The 26,254-nt window shown below is 43.7% G+C and overlaps 1 protein-coding gene across 1 annotated transcript; it reads right to left on the bottom strand.

The window, feature by feature from the left end:
* Nucleotides 1-2,457: 2,457 nt before the first annotated feature.
* Nucleotides 2,458-4,941, bottom strand: LOC124594110 (cAMP and cAMP-inhibited cGMP 3',5'-cyclic phosphodiesterase 10A-like). The gene has a single exon (XM_047132462.1). It carries the CDS (start codon nucleotides 4,939-4,941, stop codon nucleotides 2,458-2,460), a length of 2,484 nt encoding a protein of 827 aa, XP_046988418.1.
* Nucleotides 4,942-26,254: the final 21,313 nt, after the last annotated feature.

Genomic DNA, 26,254 nt, shown 5'->3' with positions numbered 1-26,254 from the left:
AGGAGATGAGGTACTGGCAGAAGTAAAGCTGTGAGGACGGGGCGTGAGTCGTGCTTGGGTGGCTCAGTTGGTGGAACACTTGATAGCGAAAGGCAAAGGTCCCGAGTTCGAGTCTCGGTCCGGCACACACTTTTAATCCGCCAGGAAGTTTCATCGCTAATGATATGACGTTATACTAGTAGCACACTCTCACTGGACTCCTGATCGGAAGATGTTGGGATTGGAAGCTTGTGATCGGCTCATAGCACACTGACTGCTAAGATAAATCCCGCCTCTTTCTCCTAGAGGAGCCAGCTTATAGCTTATAAAAGAAACGGACGTGTATTAGTGTTACCGCGTCGCGGTTGTGACTGAAATTGATGGCAAGTTGCTAGAAATATCAGGTACAGGCTCTTATCTCGTATTCGTAAATAATATTAGCAAACGCTACGCACAACAGTGCACACAGATCAGCTATACCACAATGGCTATATAGTGCTACGGCGCACAGTACTTACTACGTTTACATGCGGATTTTCCGAAGACGAAAACCGAATTTCGGAAACTGTTTTCTACTGTTGTGTTTACAAGTTAAGACTTGAAGCGAATTTACTATCCCTTTTAAATATGGCGACTGGAAAACAGCGATTCCAGTTTCTGATTTAGTTAGCATAATCGCTATTTCTGTTCAGTCAGATATTAGAGACGTAGACAGCTTCACGCTCAGCCTAATATTTCTATTTCTCCTGGCCTGTACTACGTCCATATTAGTAGAAAATTGTTAAAACAAGACGCATTTTTTTTAAAAAAGAAGTTGTAACCTGAGAACCCAAGCAAGTTTCCGAAACGGTTGTGAGATTAATGGGAGCGAAAGTCAATTGTGGAAGTAGATAACGGCAACCAGAACAGGATTTCCAGAATCGATTTTAGAGTGTTTACATGTTCAACCGGAAGCGGTATTGGGAAATCCGTTTACGAAATGTGGTTTTGGGGCCCATGTAAACATAGTGTGTTACGTAGTAGCTAAGGTTGGCAAATGAACGTGAACATTCCGGAGCGGCACGGAGTCAGCCGACTTCGACCGATCCTCAAACTAGGTGAGGAGAACCCTACGTCATACTGACGTAACGCTACGTCATCGTGACGTAAATAACCTAAATCGACTAAATGAGTACATATATCGATCTTTGCAGTTGTACCGATAACGTCAAAGCTAAATGTAAATACATGTGTACAAACGAAGTGGCAGGAGTTGTGTGATATGCTCATCCCAGCTGAATGAATTGCTAAATGTAATCCCAACAATTTGAGATGTTATTGTGTATTTTTGAACATAATTAATCTCTGAGCGAAGGAGCCATAACGAAATAAAAAAAAGCTTGTCATTCTTTTTAAATCCGATGAATCGTGCATAAATCCTGTGGACAAAAAAGTGAAGTAATTAATTATTAAGCTGCAATCCAAAGAATGTGGGATGTTATTGTGTGTTTCATGAACGTAACAAATATCTGACTAAAGGAATCATAACCATAACGAAAGTTAGAAAAGTGTCTAGTCATGTTTTCAATCCGATTAATATTGAATAAATCATGTGGATAAAAACGTGAAATAGGAAGAAATTAAAGTGTTTCGTATTTTTTTTAAATCCAATGAATTGTACATAATTCATGTGGGCAGAAACGTTAAACTGAGAAATTGAAGTGGTTCTGAAGATAATTCCGAATGTTGCTAGAAACATTAAACCATCTAGTTCCATTTAATTTTGCCTTCGTGTTGTAAATCAACTAAGAAAGATAGTGAAATCTTAACTATCTTCATGGATCTGCTCCAAAGTTCTATCATCTCCGTTAGAGCCCATGTTCAGAACGACGCACACGCTAGCAACACCGGACAATAGGACAATGAAAGCACATAAACAAATAACAATGCAGATTCAAGACGCACACAACAGTCGATAGGACAACTCGTGAAACTCATGATGACGTGTGCCTACGTCACTGTGACGTAGGGCTCTCCTCACCTAGAGTGAGATGAATGCTACCCATCCTAGAGGAGCAAAGATAAAGCGTGCGTCCAGTAGTCGCCATTTTGTTTACGTCGTTAGGCGCGTGCTCAATACGTCAATGGTCAAAACCGGCAACTTATGATGAGCTTATTTCGCTACATTTTATGCTGTTATCTAGAGAGAAAACATGCTTGCAAAAATTTATTGTTTCTGATTTGATCCTACCTAACAATGTTTTATTGTCACAATAATTTGTGCTCGTTTCCCTTTTCGTAGTTAGCCATCACTGAACGATGTAGTCTGCACTGTCTGTGCTCATCCGAATCTCTGTCACTCGGCAGTCTTTCAGTTGGTATCTTTGCCATATCGTGCGGAAATTAAGTTAAGCATTTCCAGCCACTGCACACAGCTAATTTCGCCGTAATTACGCAGGTCGCCGGCACACACACTTCCAGAAGACTATTTTCACACTGCTAGCCTATTTTCGTGATCCACTTATCCCAGTTTCCTTCGTGTATCTTGAAGACGAGCTTGACCTTGGGCTTGTCGGCGCTCTTGCTCTTGCCCGACTGGCGGCGGAGGTGGCGATCGAAGCGCGCTGAGAAAGCGGCGATGGGCGGCGGCGATCGCCAGGGGGCGGCGATGGTTCGCTTCCACGCCGCAGAGGCGCGCCACACGGGGATCTCGCGGTTGCGCACCTCGTCCTCCCACTGCTCGATGATCTCGGACAGCAGCCTGCGCAGCGGCTCCACGTTCGGAAACACCCTAATGAGCGTCTCCATCATCGGCCAGCATATCCTCCTCAGGAAATCCAGCTGGTAGTCCGCCATGTACTCCTTCATGTCTCTGTCCGCGTTCGGCAGGATGCTATAACCGAGACTGCTCTCGAGACTCCCTTGGTTGTAAATCTCCTCATAAAGCGCTCTGGTGCTCGAATACGTGAGTTTCGTCTTTTTGCACTGTGGGGAAACTGCGCTGTAAAACGTCATCAAACTCTTCACGAGCTCCCTGTCTTCCTCGGAGTCCCAAGAGAAATTTCCGGAGTCCAACCGCTCGTCTAGTTTCTCCTTGAATGTAAAGCTCCTCTCTAAACTCGTCGAAATGATACAGTTATAAATTTCCTGATGCAAATCACCTTCGTACTCATCTTGCAAGCGCGGAAATAGATCCACAGATCTCAGCAAGAACACTGTCGTATTGAAATGGTGATTTTCTAATGAAAATTGTTCGTATATTTGCGCTAAACTTTGCTGGTTCATTTGGTAGAATGTGTTTTCCAGACCTTGGTGATCGACATTGTTACACAAGCTAGCTATCAGCAGAGCCAGTATTTCCGTCGGAGTAAACATTTGCTTATTGCGAGCAATCAAATTGTACATAGTGTTGCACGAAATTACAGCTTGGATGAAATTATGATAAGTCATCTCTAAGCGATAGCACTTTTTTACGCGTATCAGCCACGAGTGCCAGACCGAGGCGTTATTCCTGCAATCTTCGATCAGCTCCGATAACATGTGCATTACTGCAGAAAGTGTTCTCTTTCCCTCGTCCTTGGGCACCCATCTAAAGCTGATTAGTTCGTCAGCTTGTGCTCGGCTAACCATAGGAGGTATCACGGTATCGTAGTCGAATGGATTGTTTGTCATGTAGTACGTGATCATCTCTTCCAGATTAAGGATCACATTTTTCCATCGCTTCGCGTCTCCCTTTTGACCGCGAAACAGAAGTCCTATGGAACAATATTTGCAGCACGTAGATAGCAGACTCTCGTCGGAATTATTAAACGATAAGGTATTTTTCTTGTTTATCAGCTGGATAGCACCATAGACCGTTCCGTCGAGAGTAATAGGCATGCAGAGAATCGAGCGACGGATGGATCCGCTTTCCAAGTCGAGCTTCATATGGACCTGCTTATCCGTTTCGGTGTCTAGAATGTTAACAGTTTTTCCGCTGTCCACGACCATCGCCATGAGACTCCTGTTCGGATCGAGCCTCACTTTCTTCGTCGTCGAGTACCCATCTTCTAGGCCGCCAAACCCGGTTTCCACTACATAATCTGCCACTGGCTCTTCGTAGTCGTGGTCAATTATCAAAAAGGACACGTATTCAGCGTCGATCGCTTTTTTCGTATGCCCCACTATCTTCGGCAACAATTCGTTCGCACTGACTTCCTGGAGGCAAGAGTTTTTTGTCAAATCACTCAGAAAATTCTGTAACGCGATGTGTCTCCTGTACTGAATTAACTTGGCGTGCTGATCGATCGCACCCCCGACGTACCCGATGGACGAGACCGCAATTTCGGCTTCGCAGTCTTTGTACGATGGTTGACGAAAATTCCTGCAGAATTCCACCACTCCAATGAGCTCTTCATCCGCCGTCAAGATAGGAACTCCTAAAACGGATTTAATGAGAGTCCCTTCCTCAGAATATCCGTACTGGCCAAATCCTTCAGGAATGCGGAATTCTTTCAGCACGTCCTCTACTATAATGTAATTCCTCTCCATAGCGATGTACGAGGAGAGGTTTAAGTACTTTCTTATCGGTTGGGTGACCATGCAACGAACACTCTTCACATAGCGAGGAGCTAGAATTAATTTATCGAGGTCCACGTCGTAAAGGTAGATGAGAGCAGACTGGGAATGTGTCAAATACTTCAGCTCGTCGACAGTGTGATAGAGCATGTCTGAAAGGTTCTTGTTGGCGAATACGTACGAATACATGCTCTTCTTGCACGTGCCCATGCTGATGCCGTTGCTGTAGTAGATATCTGCAGGCCAGCTACTAAGCCTCGTTCGCCGCTGATACCTCTCGCGCTTCTTGTACTGCAAGTACGGCAAGAGCACTCTGCGGTACCGGGCTTGACGCATCAAGTCCGGAAGTTTATGTACGTCCTCCCTCTGTTCCAGAGAAGTGGACGTGTCCTCGTTCTTATGAGAACTCACTGTCGGATGCTGCATTTTAATCGTTGTCACTTCGCGGCAGAATTTATAACTGACTTCAACGTTTTCTCTCTTGACGTCACATAGTTGCGGGAACGTTAGGAGACTGATCTGTTGCAGCGATTGCAAAGAACTTCGATATCAGAGATGCTTACGTTGTATACTACTCGCAGACCAAAGATTTTGGCTCTGCACGAAGATCGTATACATACGGATAACCATAGTTTTCATTTATTATGTATCGCAATAAAACACAAGTATAAAGTTTCATAAGCCACAAAGCGCGAAAAGTCATGTGGAAATGTTTCAAACAGTGATTCTGAGCCAAATAAATAGGTTGTAGCAGTGCTTGGAAATGACGTTCCCTTGTTAGCGATGTATACTACAGGCTGTTCATCGAAAGTTTAACACGATGCCAAAATTACGCTATGTATTCCTCCGAGTTTCTTGTCAGGTCACTGTATTTCCTTCTGTGAAACTATGGCCTGATATTACATACGCCGAGTAATGAAGCGCCATATGTCATTAATGTGTAAAAACCACAAATAACAGACTAATAATAAAACATAATATGAAATTTGTTATGATTTGTAAAAAGTAATTAATTTACGATAGAACTCTAGTAATATGCTCGCTGAGGAATCCGGCAGAAATTAGGTGAGATAAAGAGCATCAAAAACCCTGTCGTAAACAATGGTATTTTATCTGTGTGAGTCACGTGAAATGTATTGCAGAGACTTCACCGTATAAACAGACATTTAATTAACTGAGGCCATTACTTACAGTCAGTCGGTTTGTAATCCCTGAACTCTTTCCATATTTCAATTCGATATATTTAGTTCACTAGTGGAACTGTCATTTCCTACACTGATGAGAAGCCAATCAATAATATCACCCACGGTATTTGAGATGATGAACACTCGCCAGTCGATACACAGGAAGGGAAGTCAAACGGCGTTCAGAGTAATGACACTTCAACTGCAGAAATCTTATCAGTAAACTGTCGAAATATTCGTAATAAAGTTCCCGAATTTACTGCCGTCCACGAAAGTTCTCGCGCTCAAATTACACAGGGCAAAGAAAAATTTTTTTAAAACATTTTTTCTTTGATATCTGATCTTTATAGATTTTTATGAGCTGAATCCAAATCTAGCCTTAGTTTTTTTGCATTACCCATAGTTTTCGAGCAACATGCTTTTTATTATGTAGTATAAAAATCCTATGCTATACGGTAAATGGGGAAATTAATGAAACGCTTTGTTATAACATAAGCATGCTTTGTATTTACAATAAGCTACTTAAAACAATGGTTTGTGTTAATAGAGGTTTCACTTGTTAGCTGGAATTGGTTTGTATTTTCTTTCTCTTTTTTCTTTGAAGCTTCTTGTGTAACTTTTTCTACAATTAGTTGCTTGCTGAACTTTTCGGTGAAGTGACCAACAGTAGTCCCCCATCATGTTGGTGTTCCAGCGGCCTTGGTAGCGTTTTTCGATCACTTTAATGTCCTGGTGAAAAAGCTCTCTTTGCTCATCTCCCATATTGTCTGGGAAGTAATCAAGGTGACTGTTCAAAAAGTGAACTTTCAGGCTCATTAAACACCCTATAGTTTTAAACTTCTTCAACATTGCAGCTATAATAGAAACGTATTCCACTTTCTAACGACTTGCTTGAATGATACCCATGCCTCTTTCTCATTTAAGGTCATTGCGGATTCAAAGTTAACATCAAACATCAATTTTATAATGTCAGGTCCGACAAAGACGCCTTCTTTTAGTTTAGCTTCTGAAAGGTGTGGAAACTTTTGGCAGAGATACTTAAAACATGATCAATCTTTAGGCAAAGCTTTTACAAACTGTTTCATTAGGCCTAACCTGTAGAGGTGGTAGGAGTATGTTTTTCGGATCTACAAGGTTTTTGCGTAGAAAGTTCTTCTCACCAGGTTTTAAAGACTCCCTCACAGGCCAGTTCTTTCTGCACCAATGTTGATCCCTAGACCTGCTGTCCCATTCACACAAGAAACATGGAAATTTGGCACAGCTACCTTGCTGACCAAGGAGCATGCATGTTACTTTTAGATCGCCACATATCGTTCAACCATGAGCACAATAGCCTATTTTGTTTAGCATTATTTCTATTCTGTACTTTTAGATTTCCGGAAAGCATTTGACCTTGTGCCCCATTCGAGGCTGTTAACGAAGGTACGAGCATATGGAATCAGATATGTGAGTGGCTCGAAGACTTCTTAAATAATAGGGCCCAGCATGTTATCCTCGACGGCGAGTGTTCGTCAGACACAAGGGTATCGTCAGGAGTGCCCCAGGGAAGTGTCATAGGAACGCTATTGTTCTCTACGTACATAAATGATTTCGCGGACAGGGTGGGAAGCAATCGGCGGTTGTTTGCTGATGATGCTGTGGTGTATGGTAAGTTGTAGATGTTGAGTGACTGTAGGAAGACACAAGACGACTTTGGCAACATTTCTATTTCGTGTGATGATTGGCACCTAGCCCTAAATGTGGAAAAATGTAAGTTAATGCTGTTGAGTAGGGAGAACAAACCTATAATGTTCGGTTACAGTATTATTAGTGTCCTGCTTCACAGAGTCAAGTCGTTTAAATATCTGGGGGTAACACTGCAAAGCGGTATGAAATGGAACGAGCATGTGAAAACTGTGGTAGGGAAAGAGAATGGCCGCCTTCGGTTTACTGGGAGAATTTTAGGAAAGGGTGATCCACCTGTAAAAGAGATCGCATATAGGAAGCTGGTGGGGCCTATTTTTGAGTACTTCTCGACTGTTTGGGATCCGTACCACGTTTCTCGACTGTTTGGGATCCGTACCACGTCGGATTGAAGGAAGGCCTCGAAGCATTCAGAGGGGGGCTGATAGATTTGTTAACGTAGGTTCGAACAACACCTAAGTGTCACGGAGATGCTTCGGGTACTCAAATGTGAATCCCTCGAGGGAAAGCCACGTTCTTTTCGAGAAACACTATTCAGAAAATTTAGAGAACCGGCATTTATGGCCGACTACCAAACGATTCTACTGCCATCAACATACATTGCGCGTAAGGACACGAAGATAAGATTCGAGAAGTAAGGGCTGATACAGAGACATATAGACAGTCGTTTTCCCCTCACTCTATTTGCGTGTTGAACAGGAAAGGGAATGACTAGTTGTGGTACAATGTACTCTCTACCACGCACCGTACGGTGACTTGCGGAGTATCTATGTAGATGTAGATGTTGATGTAGGACCAAGTGCCACATTCTATCTTATTCTGTTTTCAGAATTTCTTTTCTATATTTTGCTTAGTAGTATACTAACGGTGAGGCCTAAAAGCGAAGTAGGACTTTGACGCAAGAGACCACACAGTGGAAGGGCTAAGACATGTAAACCTCAAAGCTTGACAGCACATGAAACCATGTTCAGTGATTATTAAATTTAAATGCTAAACTTGAGGGCTCGGTGATTCTTTAGTGGAAAATTTTGATTTGTGTGAAGGTGAATGCATGTTAGCAGGGACTGTAGATGGGTTCAGTGAACATCGTGATTGATTCACTTTGGTGAATGTAAATCGTCTTGTATTCGGTTTAGTGAGCCAAGAAGCCCTTTTAGTGAAACACCTAGTATGGAAAACGAGAAAGGAGAGAAAGCAGAATGTTGAGAGACGGAAGTGGAGGAAGATGTGCGTAAAATGACTCAACTACAAAATCGTCTAATAGGCAGATTATAAGGAAGATATAATGGGCAAGTGGCGGGCGCAGCAACTTAACCGCTTTGTGAGACCAGTAATCGAATTAATCAAAAGTTAGGACGATAATTGGAAGTTGAATTGAATGCTCCCGATCGTGAACTCAGTCTGAAACAGCAGGAAAATAGAAGTGAAACAGAAAAACTGTGAATTATATGAAAGGGGTTGGATGCGGAATATTATAAAAGTAAGTATGTCCACCTACTCCATGAACCATGGATCTTGCCGTTGGTGGGGAGGCTTGCGTGCCTCAGCGATACAGATGGCCGTACCGTAGGTGCAACCGCAACGGAGGGGTATCTGTTGAGAGGTCAGACAAACGTGTGGTTCCTGAAGAGGGGCAGCAGTCTTTTCAGTATTTCCAGGGGCAACAGTCTGGATGATTGACTAATCTGGCCTTGTAACACTAACCAAAACGGCCATGCTGTGCTGGTACTGCGAACGGCTGAAAGCAAGGGGAAACTACAGCCGTAATTTTTCCCAAGGGCATGCAGCTTTACTGTATGGTTAAATGATGAATGCGTCCTCTTGGGTAAAATATTCCGGAGGTAAAACAGTCCCCCATTCGGATCTCCGGGCGGGGACTACTCAAGAGGACGTCGTTATCAGGAGAAAGAAAACTGGCGTTCTACGGATCGGAGCGTTGAATGTCAGATCCCTTACTCGGGCAGGTAGGTTAGAAAATTTAAAAAGGGAAATGGATAGGTTAAAGTTAGAATTAGTGGGAATTAGTGAAGTTCGGTGGCAGGAGGAACAAGACTTTTGGTCAGGTGAATACAGTGTTATAAATACAAAATCAAATAGGGATAATGCAGGAGTAGGTTTAATAACGAATAAAAAAATAGGAGTGCGGGTAAGCTACTACAAACAGCACACTGAACGCATTATTGTGGCCAAGATAGACACGAAGCCCAAGCCTACTACAGTAGTACAACATTATATGCCAACTGGCTCTGCAGATGATGAAGAAATTGATGAAATGTATGATGAGATAAAAGAAATTATTCAGGTAGTGAAGGGAGACGAAAATTTAATAGTCATGGGTGACTGGAATTCGAGAGTAGGAAAAGGGAGAGAAGGAAACATAGTGGGTGAATATGGATTGGGGGGGAAGAAATGAAAGAGGAAGCCGTCTGGTAGAATTTTGCACAGAGCATAACTTAATCATAGCTAACACTTGGTTCAAGAATCATAAAAGAAGGTTGTATACATGGAAGAATCCTGGAGATACTAGAAGGTATCAGATAGATTATATAATGGTAAGACAGAGATTTAGGAACCAGGTTTTAAATTGTAAGACATTTCCAGGGACAGATGTGGACTCTGACCACAATCTATTGGTTATGAACTGTAGATTAAAACTGAAGAAACTGCAAAAAGGTGGGAATTTAAGGAGATGGGACCTGGATAAACTGAAAGAACCAGAGGTTGTACAGAGTTTCAGGGAGAGCATAAGGGAACAATTGACAGGAATGGGGGAAAGAAATACAGTAGAAGAAGAATGGGTAGCTCTGAGGGATGAAGTAGTGAAGGCGGCAGAGGATCAAGTAGGTAAAAAGACGAGGGCTACTAGAAATCCTTGGGTGACAGAAGAAATATTGAATTTAATTGATGAAAGCAGAAAATATAAAAATGCAGTAAATGAAGAAGGCAAAAAGGAATACAAACGTCTCAAAAATGAGATCGACAGGAAGTGCAAAATGGCTAAGCAGGGATGGCCAGAGGACAAATGTAAGGACGTAGAGGCTTATCTCACTAGGGGTAAGATAGATACTGCCTACAGGAAAATTAAAGAGATCTTTGGAGAAAAGAGAGGCACTTGTATGAATATCAAGAGCTCAGATGGAAACCCAGTTCTAAGCAAAGAAGTGAAAGCAGAAAGGTGGAAGGAGTATATAGAGGGTATATACAAGGGCGATGTACTTGAGGACAATATTATGGAAATGCAAGAGGATGTAGATGAAGATGAAATGGGAGATACGATACTGCGTGAAGAGTTTGACAGAGCATTGAAAGACCTGAGTCGAAACAAGGCCCCGGGAGTAGACAACATTCCACTGGAACTACTGACGGCCTTGGGAGAGCCAGTCCTGACAAAACTCTACCATCTGGTGAGCAAGATGTATGAGACAGGCGAAATACCCTCAGACTTCAAGAAAAATATAATAATTCTAATCCCAAAGAAAGCAGGTGTTGACAGATGTGAAAATTACCGAACTATCGGTTTAAGAAGTCACAGCTGCAAAATACTTAAGCGAATTCTTTACAGACGAATGGAAAAACTGGCAGAAGCCGACCTCGGGGAAGATCAGTTTGGATTCCGTAGAAATGTTGGAACACGTGAGGCAATACTGACCCTACGACGTATCTTAGAAAATAGATTAAGGAAATGCAAACCTACGTTTCTAGCATTTGTAGACTTAGAGAAAGCTTTCGACAATGTTGACTGGAATACTCTCTTTCAAATTCTAAAGATGGCAGGGGTAAAGTACAGGGAGCGAAAGGCTATTTACAATTTGTACAGAAACCAGATGGCAGTTATAAGAGTCGAGGGGCATGAAAGGGAAGCAGCGGTTGGGAATGGAGTGAGACAGGGTTGTAGCCTGTCCCCGATGTTATTCAATCCGTATATTGAGCAAGTAGTAAAGGAAACAAAAGAAAAATTCGGAGTAGGTATTAAAATCCATGGAGAAGAAATAAAAACTTTGAGGTTCGCCGATGACATAGTAATTCTGTCAGAGACAGCAAAGGACTTGGAAGAGCAGTTGAACGGAATGGAGAGTGTCTTGAAAGGAGGATATAAGATGAACATCAACAAAAGCAAAACGAGGATAATGGAATGTAGTCGAATTAAGTCGGGTGATGCTGAGGGAATTTGATTAGGAAATGAGACACTTAAAGTAGTAAAGGAGTTTTGCTATTTGGGGAGCAAAATAACTGATGATGGTCGAAGTAGAGAGGACATAAAATGTAGACTGGCAATGGCAAGGAAAGTGTTTCTGAAGAAGAGAAATTTGTTAACATCGAGTATTGATTTAAGTGTCAGGAAGTCGTTTCTGAAAGTATTTGTATGGAGCGTAGCCATGTATGGAAGTGAAACGTGGACGATAAATAGTTTGGACAAGAAGAGAATAGAACCTTTCGAAATGTGGCGCTATAGAAGAATGTTGAAGATTAGATGGGTAGATCACGCAACTAATGAGGAGGTATTGAATAGAATTGGGGAGAAGAGGAGTTTGTGGCACAACTTGACAAGAAGAAGGGACCGGTTGGTAGGACATGTTCTGAGGCATAAAGGGATCACAAATTTAGCATTGGAGGGCAGCGTGGAGGGTAGAAATGATAGAGGGAGACCAAGAGATGAATACACTGAACAGATTCAGAATGATGTAGGTTGCAGTAAGTACTGGGAGGTGAAGAAGCTTGCACAGGATAGAGTAGCATGGAGAGCTGCATCAAACCAGTCTCAAGACTGAAGACAACAACAACCACAACAACAACAAGTATGTCCAACGGGGGATGAAGCTTTTGATCAAGAAAATGGTCACTGACGTTGCTGATTATAGATCTAAGTAGTTCATAAACTAGGAAATGTGAACTGGCTATCAACAGTTTATGAGGTAGTGCTGGTGTTAACTTTATAGTGATGGAAATGGAAATGAGCGTATGGCGTCAGCGGCCGAGAGTCCCCAGGAGGGAAGTTCTGCCGCCAAGTTCAAATGGTTCAACTGGCTCTGAGCACTATGGGACTTAACGTCTATGGTCATCAATCCCCTAGAACTCAGAACTACGTAAACCTAACTAACCTAAGGACATCACACAACACCCAGCCATCACGAGGCAGAGAAAATCCCTGACCCCGACACTGCCGCCAAGTGCAAGCCTTATTGAGCGCGACGCCACATTGGGCGACTTGTGCGTCGACAATGGGGATGAAATGTTGATCTAGACAGCACAACACCCAGTCCCTGTGGGGAGAAAATCTCCCACCCCAGCCGAGAATCGAACCCGGGCACCCGTGCATGGCATTCCAACGCGCTGACCGTTCAGATAATGGGGCGGACAACTTTGTAGTGATTTCAGGAGACGAAGGAAGGATCCAGTTAACAGTGATGACTTTCCGCTACCGTACAACGACCCAGAAGATAAAATAATTTGGTCTGAATGCCCAAACAATTTCAGATGAATTCCGTTGTCCTGAAAAGAGGTTTTGCGAATAATTTAGCTCATGCTGGGCTAGGCCAACGTCAGAAAACTCAGTGGTGAGTGGAATTTAGATCTAAGTTGGGTAACGGCTTTATTCAAAAGTTTCCTGCATTTGACTCTCCTGGGCAGAATCAGCTTGTGATCAGCATTTCGAGCATTTCAGGGCATGGAGTGACAAAAGAAGAATTTGTTTTGTTGTACATCATCTTGAGTTTAATACCTTAGATGCGTTGAATCTGAATAGTCTTTGGTCTCTGAGAGTGCAGTAACGTTTGAAATATAATTGTTGCGTACAAATGTGTACAGTGAATCACGGAGTGGATACAGAAACTTCCTTGAATGGCACACAAATCAAGCAAGGTAACTGAATGAAAGGATATTGAATGTGGCCAGGGGAAAATTATTTGGCTGCCCCTGGTAGAATACCCAAGCACTGCTGGATATTTAGGTCAGTTTAATTATTTTAGCAAATCTCAGCTGAATTCTGATGATCATTGGTAACAACATACGATTAATAGGAGGTCAAATAAATAAAGCATACACGAAGAAAGTTGTGCTCAGGTTGAGAATAAAATTTCCAATGATACAGTGTACGCAAAATGCCGTGGCCGCTAGATGCGCAGTCGGCTGGGGAAGCGTGGGAGAGCGGCACTGGACGGTGGTTGGGCAGGGGATGGAGGGGGGGGGGTTCCGCTCAGAGTTCTGTAGGGGAAATGCCAATTGTTGGAGGGGAAGTGCTGTTCTAAACTAAAGCGTGAGCTTATACTTTTTGCAAATATTAAGTGGGTCCACCCCACGCCCACATTTGCGGGATGACAATCAAAAAGATACACTGTCACCTCTGCTTTCGTTAGTATCAAAAAAGAATCCCGCCGAAAATGCAGCGACTTAATTTCGCCCGGCTTGTTAACCATTTGTAACTCTCAAAAAAGCGCCACGAGGGGTGTATTTTAAGTGAAACCTACACATTTCTCTGGTTGCCATGTCAAAATTTGCTTCTTTTGTCAAAACACAGCGGAGTTAACACTGTCTTACCTCACCAAAATGTTGTGCAGACACAATTGCGAGACAATTCTGAAACAGTGGTTTAGTAAGTTTATTAAGCGAGGAACTGAGGAAAAGTAAAGTGTGTAGCATATGAAAAAGCACATCCTCTGTACAAAAAAAGTGTAATGTCATCACATATGTTGCCCCAAAGCCCACACCATTTCTCGTTTCTCCAGCTATCGATAGCCATGAAAATTACATTCTTTCACCGAAAAAGTCTGTAGTTATTGAAATAACACGGTAGATAATAAAGTTTTACACAATAACGCTATGGTGCTATCATTTGCCAAAATGTCAAATGGCTCTGAGCACTGTGGGACTTCTTCTGAGGTCATCAGTCCCCTAGAACTTAGAACTACTTAAACCTAACTAACTTAAGGACAGCACACACATCCATGCCCAAGGCAGGATTCGAACCTGTGACCGTAGCGGTCGCGCGGTTCCAAACTGTAGCGCCTAGAACAGGTCGGCCACCTCGGCCGGCCCAAAATATCATTTCGGTATCTGAAACCGTTTATGAAATATGAGGAATGTTGTGGGTATTTCACTCTGGCTTTATCGCTGGGGCGGCGCGATCGCAAATGATTGTGCTACATCAGATCAATTTTCTCGAGATTGGTGACGGATAGATACAGCTACCCAAGTCTACAGAAAAGTTCAATGTGTTTGCTAAATATCATACTCTACAACATATTATAAAATATGCACCAAAAGCAAAATCATAGCAACCTTAATTTTTCATTGTACACTTTTCCAAATTTCGTGCAGTATCTTACTTTCACGTAAGTATCACAACTATGACCATTAACGAAATGATGGGCACATCACCATGAAACTGACATATAAAGCTAGAAATAAAACAAAAATGATTACATAGACAAAAGTGTTAGAAATCATGTTTGAACCTCTATATTTATCGTATTTTCTGCACGTACTTTGTTCAAGCGCCAGAATTATCCTTCCTTCAACGAATTTGCGGCGCTGCGTATCATATAGTTCACTCTCCACACAAGACTGCAAGACGACGTTTCAGTTTGGCAGTAATCCTTCCGTCTTCAGAAGGTTCCTAAAAATTAGTGAGAAATGTTTTCGGTGCAATCATAAGGAATAACATCCGGTTTATTCAATGAAATCTGGGTTTAGACCAACTACGAATTAACGTTTCATGATTTTTATTAAACCCGCAAGAAATACTAGAACAATATTAAGGTAAATAGCAGAAAATAGGAGGAAACGTAGTTAAAAAATGTAGTGGGTCTGTCATCATTTGGCCGTCTCAGAATCTTCGTCATTCATCGAGATTTGGATTTGAGAACTAACGTAAATCGACTCATTAATACATGAAATTTCCATATTAGGACGTCTTGTGTAATGAGTCGTTTCTCAGTTCGTCTAATGAGCATGGGTGTCAACCGAATAGTTCCTTAATGTTGCTTTTAGTTCAAAGCATAAATTATAACCTCTAAAACCCTCATCTCTAAAAAGGGTAATCACAGAAGTCGAAAGAAAAACATAGGTATAAAGAAGGTAACAGCGAAGAAACCATAGGTAACAGAAGAAATACTTCAACTGATTGAGGAAAGAAGGAAGTACAAAAAGGTCCAGGGAAATCCCGGAATACAGAAATACATGTCGCTGAGGAATGAAATAAACAGGAAGTGCAGGTAAGCTAAGACGAAATGGCTGCATGAAAAATGTAAAGAAATCGAAAAAGAAATGATTGTCGGAAAAGCTGATTCAGCATATAGAAAAGTCAAAACGATCTTGGGTGAAATGAAAAGCAGGGTCGTAACATTAAGAGTGCAACGGGAATTCCACTTTTAAATGCAGAGGAGAGAGCGGATAGGTGGAGAGAGTACACTGAAGGCCTCTATGAGGGGAAAGATTTGTCTGATGTGATAGAAGAAAAAAAAAGGGGTGAATTTAGAAGAAATAGGGGATTTAGTATTAGAATCTGAATTTAAAAGAGCTTTGGAGGACTTAAGATCAAATAAGGCAGAAGGGGTAGATCCATCACCATATTGGAGGAAGCGGCAACAAAACGGCTACCCCGCGCGCGTGTTAACTGATGATCAGTTGGCTTTAGGAAAGGTAAAGAAACCAGACAGGCAGTTCTGACGTCGCGATTGATAATGGAAGCAAGGCTAAAGAAAAATCAAGACACCTTCCTAGGATTTGTCGACCTGAAAAAAGCGTTTGACAATGTAAAATGGTGCAAGATGATCGAAATTCTGAGAAAAATAGGCATAAGTTACAGGGAGAGACGGGTAATATACAATGTGTACAGGAGCCAGAAGGGAATAATAAAGAGGACGACCAAGAACGAAGTGCTCGGATTAAAAATGGTGTAATACAGGATTGTAGTCTTTAGCCCCTATTGTTCAATCTGTACATCGAAGGAGCAGTGATGGAAATAAAATAAAGGTTAAGGAGTGGAATTAAAATTCGAGGTGTAAGGATATCAATGATAAGATTCGCTGATGACTTTGCTATCCTGAGTGAAAGTGAAGAATTACATGATCTGCTAAACGGAATGAGCAGTCTAATCAGTACAGAATATGGATTGAGAGTAAATCGTAGAAAGACGAAAGTAATGAGAAGGAACAGAAGCGTGAACAGCGGGAAACTTAACATTAGGATTAATGGTCACGAAGTAGATGAAGTTAAGGAATTCTACTATCTAGCCAACAAAATAACCAATGGCGGATGGAGCAAGGAGGACATCAAAGCAGAGTAGAGCTGGCGAAAAGGGCAAGAGAAGTCCACTAGTATTTAACATAGCCCTTAATTTGAGGAAGAAGTTTCTGAGAATGTACGTTTGGATGTTCAAATGTGTGTGAAATCCTAAGGAACCGAACTGCTGAGGCCATCGGTCCCTAGACTTACACAGTACTTAAACTAATTTATGCTAAGAACAACACACACACACATGCCCGAGGTAGGACTCGAACCTCCGGCGGGAGGAGCAGCGCAGTCCGTGACATGGCACCTCAAACCGCGAGGCCACATTTACAGCACAGCATTGCATGGTAGTGAAACGTGAACTGTGGGAAAACCGGAACAGATGAAATCGAAGCATTTGAGATGTGGTGCTATAGACGAATGTTTAAAATGAGGTGGACTGGTAAGGTAAGGAATGAGGACGTTCTGCGTAGAATCAGAGAGGAAAGGAATATGTGGAAACACTGACAAGAAGAACGGACAGGGTGATAGAACATCTGTTAAGACATTCAGGGAATGACTTCCATTGCACTAGAAGGAGCTGCAGAGGGCAAAAACTATAGAGGAAGACAGAGACTGGAATCAATCCAGCAGATAAGTGAGGACGTAGGTTGCAAGTGCTACTCTGAGATGAAGAAGATGGCACAGGAGAGGAATTCGTGGCGGATCGCGCATCAAACCAGTCAGAAGACTGATGACTCAAAAGAGAAAAACCTGTTACACAGCAGTGCCTCACACCGCTCCGTAGTGTTCTGTTCACATAAGACAGCAAGGTTTTTTTTTTACATTTTCTGAACACACTACCTGTAATGCATGTTTGATCTTTAAACCACTGCAATAGAAGTCTGTTTTTCTCATACTTTGCGCTTGTTATTTATAGCTTCACATATTTGTATACTACTTCTAGGTGAACCGAGTATAACCATGCGTTTTCTCTATACGCAAAATGCAATTTTGAGGCTCCTTTCGGAAGAATTAGTAAAACCTTTGCTTCTATAATAGAAAACAGTGTATGAGTCAAGCGGAAGGAAAACAGTTTAATCGGAAGTTAACACGTGAGTCTAAGTCATAAAACCTATGCAAACGGATATTACGAATTGCATAACGTAACCAATATGCTACACGAATTCCTAATGAGACGTGATTAACTGAAGACATAGAGAAAGTTTACAGAAGAACATTACACTTTACGCTGGCCTCTACACTCAAAACATAAAAAAGAAAGTCTAGTAACATACACTCCTGGAAATGGAAAAAAAGAACACATTGACACCGGTGTGTCAGACCCACCATACTTGCTCCGGACACTGCGAGAGGGCTGTACAAGCAATGATCGCACGCACGGAACAGCGGACACACCAGGAACCGCGGTGTTGGCCGTCGAATGGCGCTAGCTGCGCGGCATTTGTGCACCGCCGCCGTCAGTGTCAGCCAGTTTGCCGTGGCATACGGAGCTCCATCGCAGTCTTTAACACTGGTAGCATGCCGCGACAGCGTGGACGTGAACCGTATGTGCAGTTGACGGACTTTGAGCGAGGGCGTATAGTGGGCATGCGGGAGGCCGGGTGGACGTACCGCCGAATTGCTCAACACGTGGGGCGTGAGGTCTCCACAGTACATCGATGTTGTCGCCAGTGGTCGGCGGAAGGTGCACGTGCCCGTCGACCTGGGACCGGACCGCAGCGACGCACGGATGCACGCCAAGACCGTAGGATCCTACGCAGTGCCGTAGGGGACCGCACCGCCACTTCCCAGCAAATTAGGGACACTGTTGCTCCTGGGGTATCGGCGAGGACCATTCGCAACCGTCTCCATGAAGCTGGGCTACGGTCCCGCACACCGTTAGGCCGTCTTCCGCTCATGCCCCAACATCGTGCAGCCCGCCTCCAGTGGTGTCGCGACAGGCGTGAATGGAGGGACGAATGGAGACGTGTCGTCTTCAGCGATGAGAGTCGCTTCTGCCTTGGTGCCAATGATGGTCGTATGCGTGTTTGGCGCCGTGCAGGTGAGCGCCACAATCAGGACTGCATACGACCGAGGCACACAGGGCCAACACCCGGCATCGTGGTGTGGGGAGCGATCTCCTACACTGGCCGTACACCACTGGTGATTGTCGAGGGGACACTGAATAGTGCACGGTACATCCAAACCGTCATCGAACCCATCGTTCTACCATTCCTAGACCGGCAAGGGAACTTGCTGTTCCAACAGGACAATGCACGTCCGCATGTATCCCGTGCCACCCAACGTGCTCTAGAAGGTGTAAGTCAACTACCCTGGCCAGCAAGATCTCCGGATCTGTCCCCCATTGAGCATGTTTGGGACTGGATGAAGCGTCGTCTCACGCGGTCTGCACGTCCAGCACGAACGCTGGTCCAACTGAGGCGCCAGGTGGAAATGGCATGGCAAGCCGTTCCACAGGACTACATCCAGCATCTCTACGATCGTCTCCATGGGAGAATAGCAGCCTGCATTGCTGCGAAAGGTGGATATACACTGTACTAGTGCCGACATTGTGCATGCTCTGTTGCCTGTGTCTATGTGCCTGTGGTTCTGTCAGTGTGATAATGTGATGTATCTGACCCCAGGAATGTGTCAATAAAGTTTCCCCTTCCTGGGACAATGAATCCACGGTGTTCTTATTTCAATTTCCAGGAGTGTATTTAATAAAACTGTAATGCGCAGACACTATTGCCTTCAAATACTGTTAATAAAAAAGTACTTCTCACAGAGGCTTTCAGAGTACATAGAATCATTGCTTTTCTGAAGGAAAGTATTTTGAATGGAGAGTTCTACTTTGTTATTATTCCGTGGGGAAGGTGTTGCAAGTATAGATGATTACATAGACAGTAGCTATGAAGCACGTATGGTCAACAGAAAAAAGAAAGATAATGTCAATCTCTATAAATTTTCGGTCGTATTTCTGTGACACTGGAACTGATATATAATGAACTTCATTCATAAATTTGTAACATTTACGTACAAATAAGTCCTCGTAAATAGAAAACCATTTTCAGCCGGTCGGTTACGGTATTGCCCCTCATCTCTGTCGTAAAATTCAGTAACCTGATCTCGAAAAACATGTTATCAGAATTTTGGTATTTTTAAAACAACCAAACCTGTGGAATGAAATATTACTTCCTTTCATTTTTGCCGTGCAGCCAAAGACTGCGTAAGAATTCACTATTGCAACAATAATAACGGTGAATGAAAATAATCCAACAAAGAAAAATTAATGTATTCACCCCAACAAAGAAAAATTAATGTTTTCACCTTACATAAAATCAGTGAAAAACAGACCTGATCGCGATGGTTACGTTATTAAAATGAGCGGTTTCGGGTTAGGTTTAGGCCATCTTCAGTCTGCACCATCAGCTGAAGTTGGCGATGCATAGGACAGTCAGTTGGCCTCAGTCGCTGGAGCTGCTACGCATCGTCAACTTCAGCTAATGGTGCAGTCTGAAGATGGCCTAAACCTAAGCCGAAACGGGTCATTTTAATAAAATAACCATCGCGATCAAGACTGTTTTTTCACTGATTTTATATAGAATAAAATATCGCTGTTTTCCCAAAAATGTTACCAAAAATTTTCTCCACATGTCGCTTGCTACCAGTCAGCTGACACAGATATCTATGTTTCATCCGTGCATTTGACTTTGACGTAAGGGACCCACACAAGGAGGTACTACTGGTCGCTCGCCTCGACGCCGCCACACACGAGCGATTTGCCATGCAATTTCAACCAGTATTACGAGCGCCACTGTGTTCAGAGGTTCGCTATGGAAAAGGATCCGTTATATTTAGCAGCAGTCTCAGTTGATCTCCGTATCTCCATCAATACTTTCAAACAATGAATGCCGGCCGCGGTGGTCTAGCGGTTCTAGCCGCTCTGTCCGGAACCGCGCGGCTGCTACGGTCGCAGGTTCGAATCCTGCCTCGGGCATGGATGATTGTGATGTCCTTAGGTTAGTTAGGTTTAAGTAGTTCTAAGTTCTAGGGGACTGATGACCACAGATGTTAAGTCCCATAGTGCTCAGAGCCATTTGAAACAATAAATTTAAGAAGCCGAAATTATAATACCTATCTGAACTTGTTTTGTAACACTTTTCTTGGGAGTTGTATGTTGCTTTACCGATTATATTACATTTTTCACTGACGTCATGTGGGCTGTGTACATATTTTTAGTTTACTAATATTATCTGTTTTTCATTTATTAGTCCTTAATTCCTTTTTCATTCCTAACTACAAGTAATTACTGTACACAATTTGTTTTGCAGTCTCATTATGTCTGAAGGAATGTTGTCAATAGCAGCATTGTTGGTTATCATGAACTGTAAGAGGGATATACGGATTATATGAAACGACAAGGGGCTTGAGTAGAGCTGTACAATACACTCTTAATGAAAAAACAATTGGTATTCACACAGGTATCGACGGAAAATGGAAAATTGTTAACTTTGGCGGCCGATGGAGGAATGTGTGACGCCGCAGCGCAATTTCACCTCGCAGCTGACAGGGAAAGTAAATAGGAGCCACGTCTATACCAGGGCGTGAAGTCTTCGCGAATTTCATTCCGTGTACTAAGTTGGGCAGTAACTGTACCTCGCAGACAGACGTGTAAACAATATAGGCACATGTCAGCCTTTGAGGGAGGACACGTAGTTGAGCTCAAAGAAGACGGTTGGAATAATCGGCGAATCGCCAAGACATTTGAATAAGAGCGATGCCACTGTTCGTCGATATTGGCAAGAATGCATGAAGCGTGGCCGCACAACTTCAAGAAGGAAGTGGTCGACCTAGAAAGACGACAGAACCTAAGGACCGAACAATCGTCAGACAGGCACTCAGAGCCTCGGATTCATCATTATCATCGGTCTGACGTGAAGGGTGTGCTTTAGGAGCCACAAGAACCATTAATAAGCGGCTCACAGCACAGGCTACCATTGACCTCCGTCTAACAAAAAGTCCGTTTACAGTGGTGTCGGGCATATCAGGCCTGAAATCTCATTGACTGGAGTCGAATTGTCTTCAGTGATGAATTCCGTTGCGAATTGAGCACCGATGACCAGCGATGACATTGCTGGAGACAGCGTTGGGATGCCAACCTCACGGTGGCCCCTCAACACGGCCTGACAACCAAAAGTTAAGGTCTAAGATGCTGTTTCAATTCATAGCAGCACTATTACTGCACAGTGGTACGTCGGCATTCTATGCGCCGTTTTGTTGTCCGTGATGGCACGCCATCCTGGGCTTACATTTCAGCAAGATCGAAATACTTGTTCACTGTCAGTTCTCCGTATTAACTTGGGTACACAGACGGCAGTCGCGCTTACTTTGTTTCTCAGAGAGCGCGCAACGTCATCTGCGACACCGCGCGTCCGGCAGTAACAGCTTTGCGTCGATTGCTCCTCAGGGATGCTGATCGCAGATGCAGTCAGTCTGCGTCGTGTAATCGTGAAGTGAGCCACGGCCGAGGGACCGTCATCGCAAGAATGATGAAAATCTATCTTTATCGAGGAAATTGTTTTATAAATTGGTTCTTTATACCCTAAAACGAGAGTGGAAGATTTTTTGATTGATTTGATTAAGTCTTCATAACGAGATAATAATTTTTTTCGGTTTAACTGCACGCGAACTGCTGCCTTCAAACCATTAGAACAGCTTAGTATCCAACACAGATCATTCTTCCTCTTCTTAATTAGCTAACGTTAGCAACAATTCAGGAAAGATAAACTTAATTAACGCACGCTTTTGTCATCTACGACGAACATATATTTTCTGTAATAGCGGTTTGATCAAGACACTGTTGAAGAAACAACTTTCAAGTATTTTCAGATTGTCATTTCTTTGCCATTCTTGATTATAATCAAGAATACTTTGTAAAGTCTTTTCTAAATTTCCCAGTGACCTTTTAAAGGAATCATCATTAACGTAATTTACCACGTCATCATCCACTTCCCAATCTTTGTCATTCACTAAATAAAGTTTCACAACTGCAGTTTAAAAGCAGACACATTACGTCGTTGCACACGGAGTTCACGTGTAGTTATTTTGCCGCCCAGTAAATGAGATGCACCTTTTTAGGATCTTTCAATAGTAGCAGCAGCAGTTTGCAGACAGACGTTGCCTGAGCGTTATTCATTGCCACAGGTAAGCCGAAAAAGTAAAAGAAAAAAATTACATTTCAGATTTCAAGGGCTTCCTTTCACACGACCACAAGTCAGTTAAGATTTTGTCATATTTCATGTCAGAGAAGTAAAAAAAGTGTGAAACAGTGTGATACGATTTTTGAAGGGAACTTAGGTAGAATCTGGTTTACCTTATTAGGCGGCTTTGTAGACCCATTACACTTTCTTCGAAATCACGTAGACAGATTAACTTCTGTTTCGATTCAGTGCTTGCAATAGACGCAGCTTCTCAAACAACTTCTGAGGCAATCCAAGCAAATAATTGGCAATGCAAAATCAATAAATAGAAACTATCAGTAATAACAATAATAACTACATACACTCCTGGAAATTGAAATAAGAACACCGTGAATTCATTGTCCCAGGAAGGGGAAACTTTATTGACACATTCCTGGGGTCAGATACATCACATGATCACACTGACAGGACCACAGGCACATAGACACAGGCAACAGAGCATGCACAATGTCGGCACTAGTACAGTGTATATCCACCTTTCGCAGCAATGCAGGCTGCTATTCTCCCATGGAGACGATCGTAGAGATGCTGGATGTAGTCCTGTGGAACGGCTTGCCATGCCATTTCCACCTGGCGCCTCAGTTGGACCAGCGGTCGTGCTGGACGTGTAGACCGCGTGAGACGACGCTTCATCCAGTCCCAAACATGCTCAATGGGGGACAGATCCGGAGATCTTGCTGGCCAGGGTAGTTGACTTACACCTTCTAGAGCACGTTGGGTGGCACGGGATACATGCGGACGTGCATTGTCCTGTTGGAACAGCAAGTTCCCTTGCCGGTCTAGGAATGGTAGAACGATGGGTTCGATGACGGTTTGGATGTACCGTGCACTATTCAGTGTCCCCTCGACGATCACCAGTGGTGTACGGCCAGTGTAGGAGATCGCTCCCCACACCATGATGCCGGGTGTTGGCCCTGTGTGCCTCGGTCGTATGCACTCCTGATTGTGGCGCTCACCTGCACGGCGCCAAACACGCATACGACCATCATTGGCACCAAGGCAGAAGCGACTCTCATCGCTGAAGACGACACGTCTCCATTCGTCCCTCCATTCACGCCTGTCGCGACACCACTGGAGGCGGGCTGCACGATGTTGGGGCGTGAGCGGAAGACGGCCTAACGGTGTGCGGGACCGTAGCCCAGCTTCATGGAGACGGTTGCGAATGGTCCTCGCCGATACCCCAGGAGCAACAGTGTCCCTAATTTGCTGGGAAGTGGCGGTGCGGTCCCCTACGGCACTGCGTAGGATGCTACGGTCTTGGCGTGCATCCGTGCGTCGCTGCGGTCCGGTCCCAGGTCGACGGGCACGTGCACCTTCCGCCGACCACTGGCGACAACATCGATGTACTGTGGAGACCTCACGCCCCACGTGTTGAGCAATTCGGCGGTACGTCCACCCGGCCTCCCGCATGCCCACTATACGCCCTCGCTCAAAGTCCGTCAACTGCACATACGGTTCACGTCCACGCTGTCGCGGCATGCTACCAGTGTTAAAGACTGCGATGGAGCTCCGTATGCCAAGGCAAACTGGCTGACACTGACGGCGGCGGTGCACAAATGCTGCGCAGCTAGCGCCATTCGACGGCCAACACCGCGGTTCCTGGTGTGTCCGCTGTGCCGTGCGTGTGATCATTGCTTGTACAGCCCTCTCGCAGTGTCCGGAGCAAGTATGGTGGGTCTGACACACCGGTGTCAATGTGTTCTTTTTTCCATTTCCAGGAGTGTATTTGACGAAACAATCAAGATAATGGCCGCCCACACACGGCGACAGTTTTTACTGCTTGTCAAACCTTATCTTGACCAGCAAGGTTGCCGGATATCTCCCCAATTGAAAACTGGTACGATATCCCTCAGGAGGACACCCTACAGCTCTGTCAATCAATGCCAAGCTGTATAACTGTCTGCATGTGGGTCAGAGGTGCACCTATACAGTATTGACTTGCTCTACTAGTCAAGCTCATTCTCTTCAATAAACCATCCAATTTTTCTGAAATTCTAATCATTTGTTTGTCTGTAAACGCACATCACGTCTACCGATTTCCATCCCATTCGGATAATTCGTTTTCGTTTTTGTCTTAGATCTTTGTCTTAGAACACTTAAATTAAATTGTCCACTTAATATTACGGTATCTGTACATCGTTCCGAAGAAAAGTTAAAAAAATCTTTAATAACACATATAATTATTTCATAAATAACCTAAAAACATCAGGAAGAGCATAGTGTATCGTGGCTATTGCTGCGAACTTCCTATCAATTCTATTTATAAAATTCAAAATGCTAATCACTGCAAACCCGGGACGTGTATTTTGTATTACTTCTTAATAAAAAATGTCAACTCCGGTCTTCACTTCATTTCTCAGAGTAGTTCATGGTCTCTGAATAATTATTAATTCTAACATAAGAATCTTACTCATCGTGGGCAAAGAGAAACGAAACAAAACTGCACAACCATGAACAGAAACGTGTCGCAGCCTTATTGCCACACATCGCTGCTAACTAACCAAGTAGTGAAACTTCCTGGCAGATTAAAACTGTGTGCCCGGTCGAGACGCGAACTCGGGACCTTTGCCTTTCGCGGACAAGTGCTACACCAACTGAGCTACCCAAGGACGACTCACGTCCCGTCCTCACAACTTTACTTCTGACAATACCTCGTCTCGTACCTTCCAAACTTTACAGAAGCTCTCCTGCGAATCTTGCAGAACTAGCACTCCTGAAAGAAAGGATAATGCGGAGACATGGCTTAGCCGCAGCCTGGGGGATGTTTCCAGCATGAGATTTTCACTCTGCAGCGGAGTGTGCGCTGTTATGAAACTCCCTGGCAGATTAAAACTGTGTGCCGAGCCGAGACACGAACTCGGGACCTTTGCCTTTCGCGGGCAAATGCTCTACCAACAGAGCTAGCTACCCAAGCACAACTCATGCCCCCTCCTCACAGCTTTACTTCTGCCAGTACCTCGTCTCCTACCTTCCAAACTTTCATATCATCGCACACTGCGCTGCAGAGTGAAAATCTCATGCTGGAAACATCCCCCAGGCTGTGGGTAAGCCATATCTCCGCAATATCCTTTCTTTCAGGAGTGCTAGTTCTGCATGGTTCGCAGGAGAGCTTCTGTAAAGTTTGGAAAGTAGGAGACGAGGTACTGGCAGAAGTAAAGCTGTGAGGACGGGGCGTGAGTCGTCCTTGGGTATCTCAGTTTGTGGAGCACTTGCCCGCGAAAGGCAAAGGTCCCGAGTTCGAATCTCGGCCCGGCACACAGTTTTAATCTGCATGGAAGTTCCATATCAGCGCCCACTCCGCTGAAGAGTGAAAATCTCATTCTGGAAACATCCCCCAGGCTGTGGCTAAGCCATGCCTCCGCAATATCCTTTCTTTCAGGAGTTCTAGTTCTACAAGCT

Source organism: Schistocerca americana, chromosome 2, assembly GCF_021461395.2.
Source record: "Schistocerca americana isolate TAMUIC-IGC-003095 chromosome 2, iqSchAmer2.1, whole genome shotgun sequence".
Classification (NCBI taxonomy): Eukaryota; Metazoa; Arthropoda; class Insecta; order Orthoptera; family Acrididae; genus Schistocerca; species Schistocerca americana.
The sequence above is the reverse complement of the archived record's forward strand: the minus strand, read 5'-3'. Positions and strand labels throughout refer to the sequence as shown.

Bases quoted from the DNA above. Each gene is read 5' to 3' on its own strand.
- LOC124594110 (XM_047132462.1), bottom strand. From the start codon at position 4,941: ATGCAGCATCCGACAGTGAGTTCTCATAAGAACGAGGACACGTCCACT.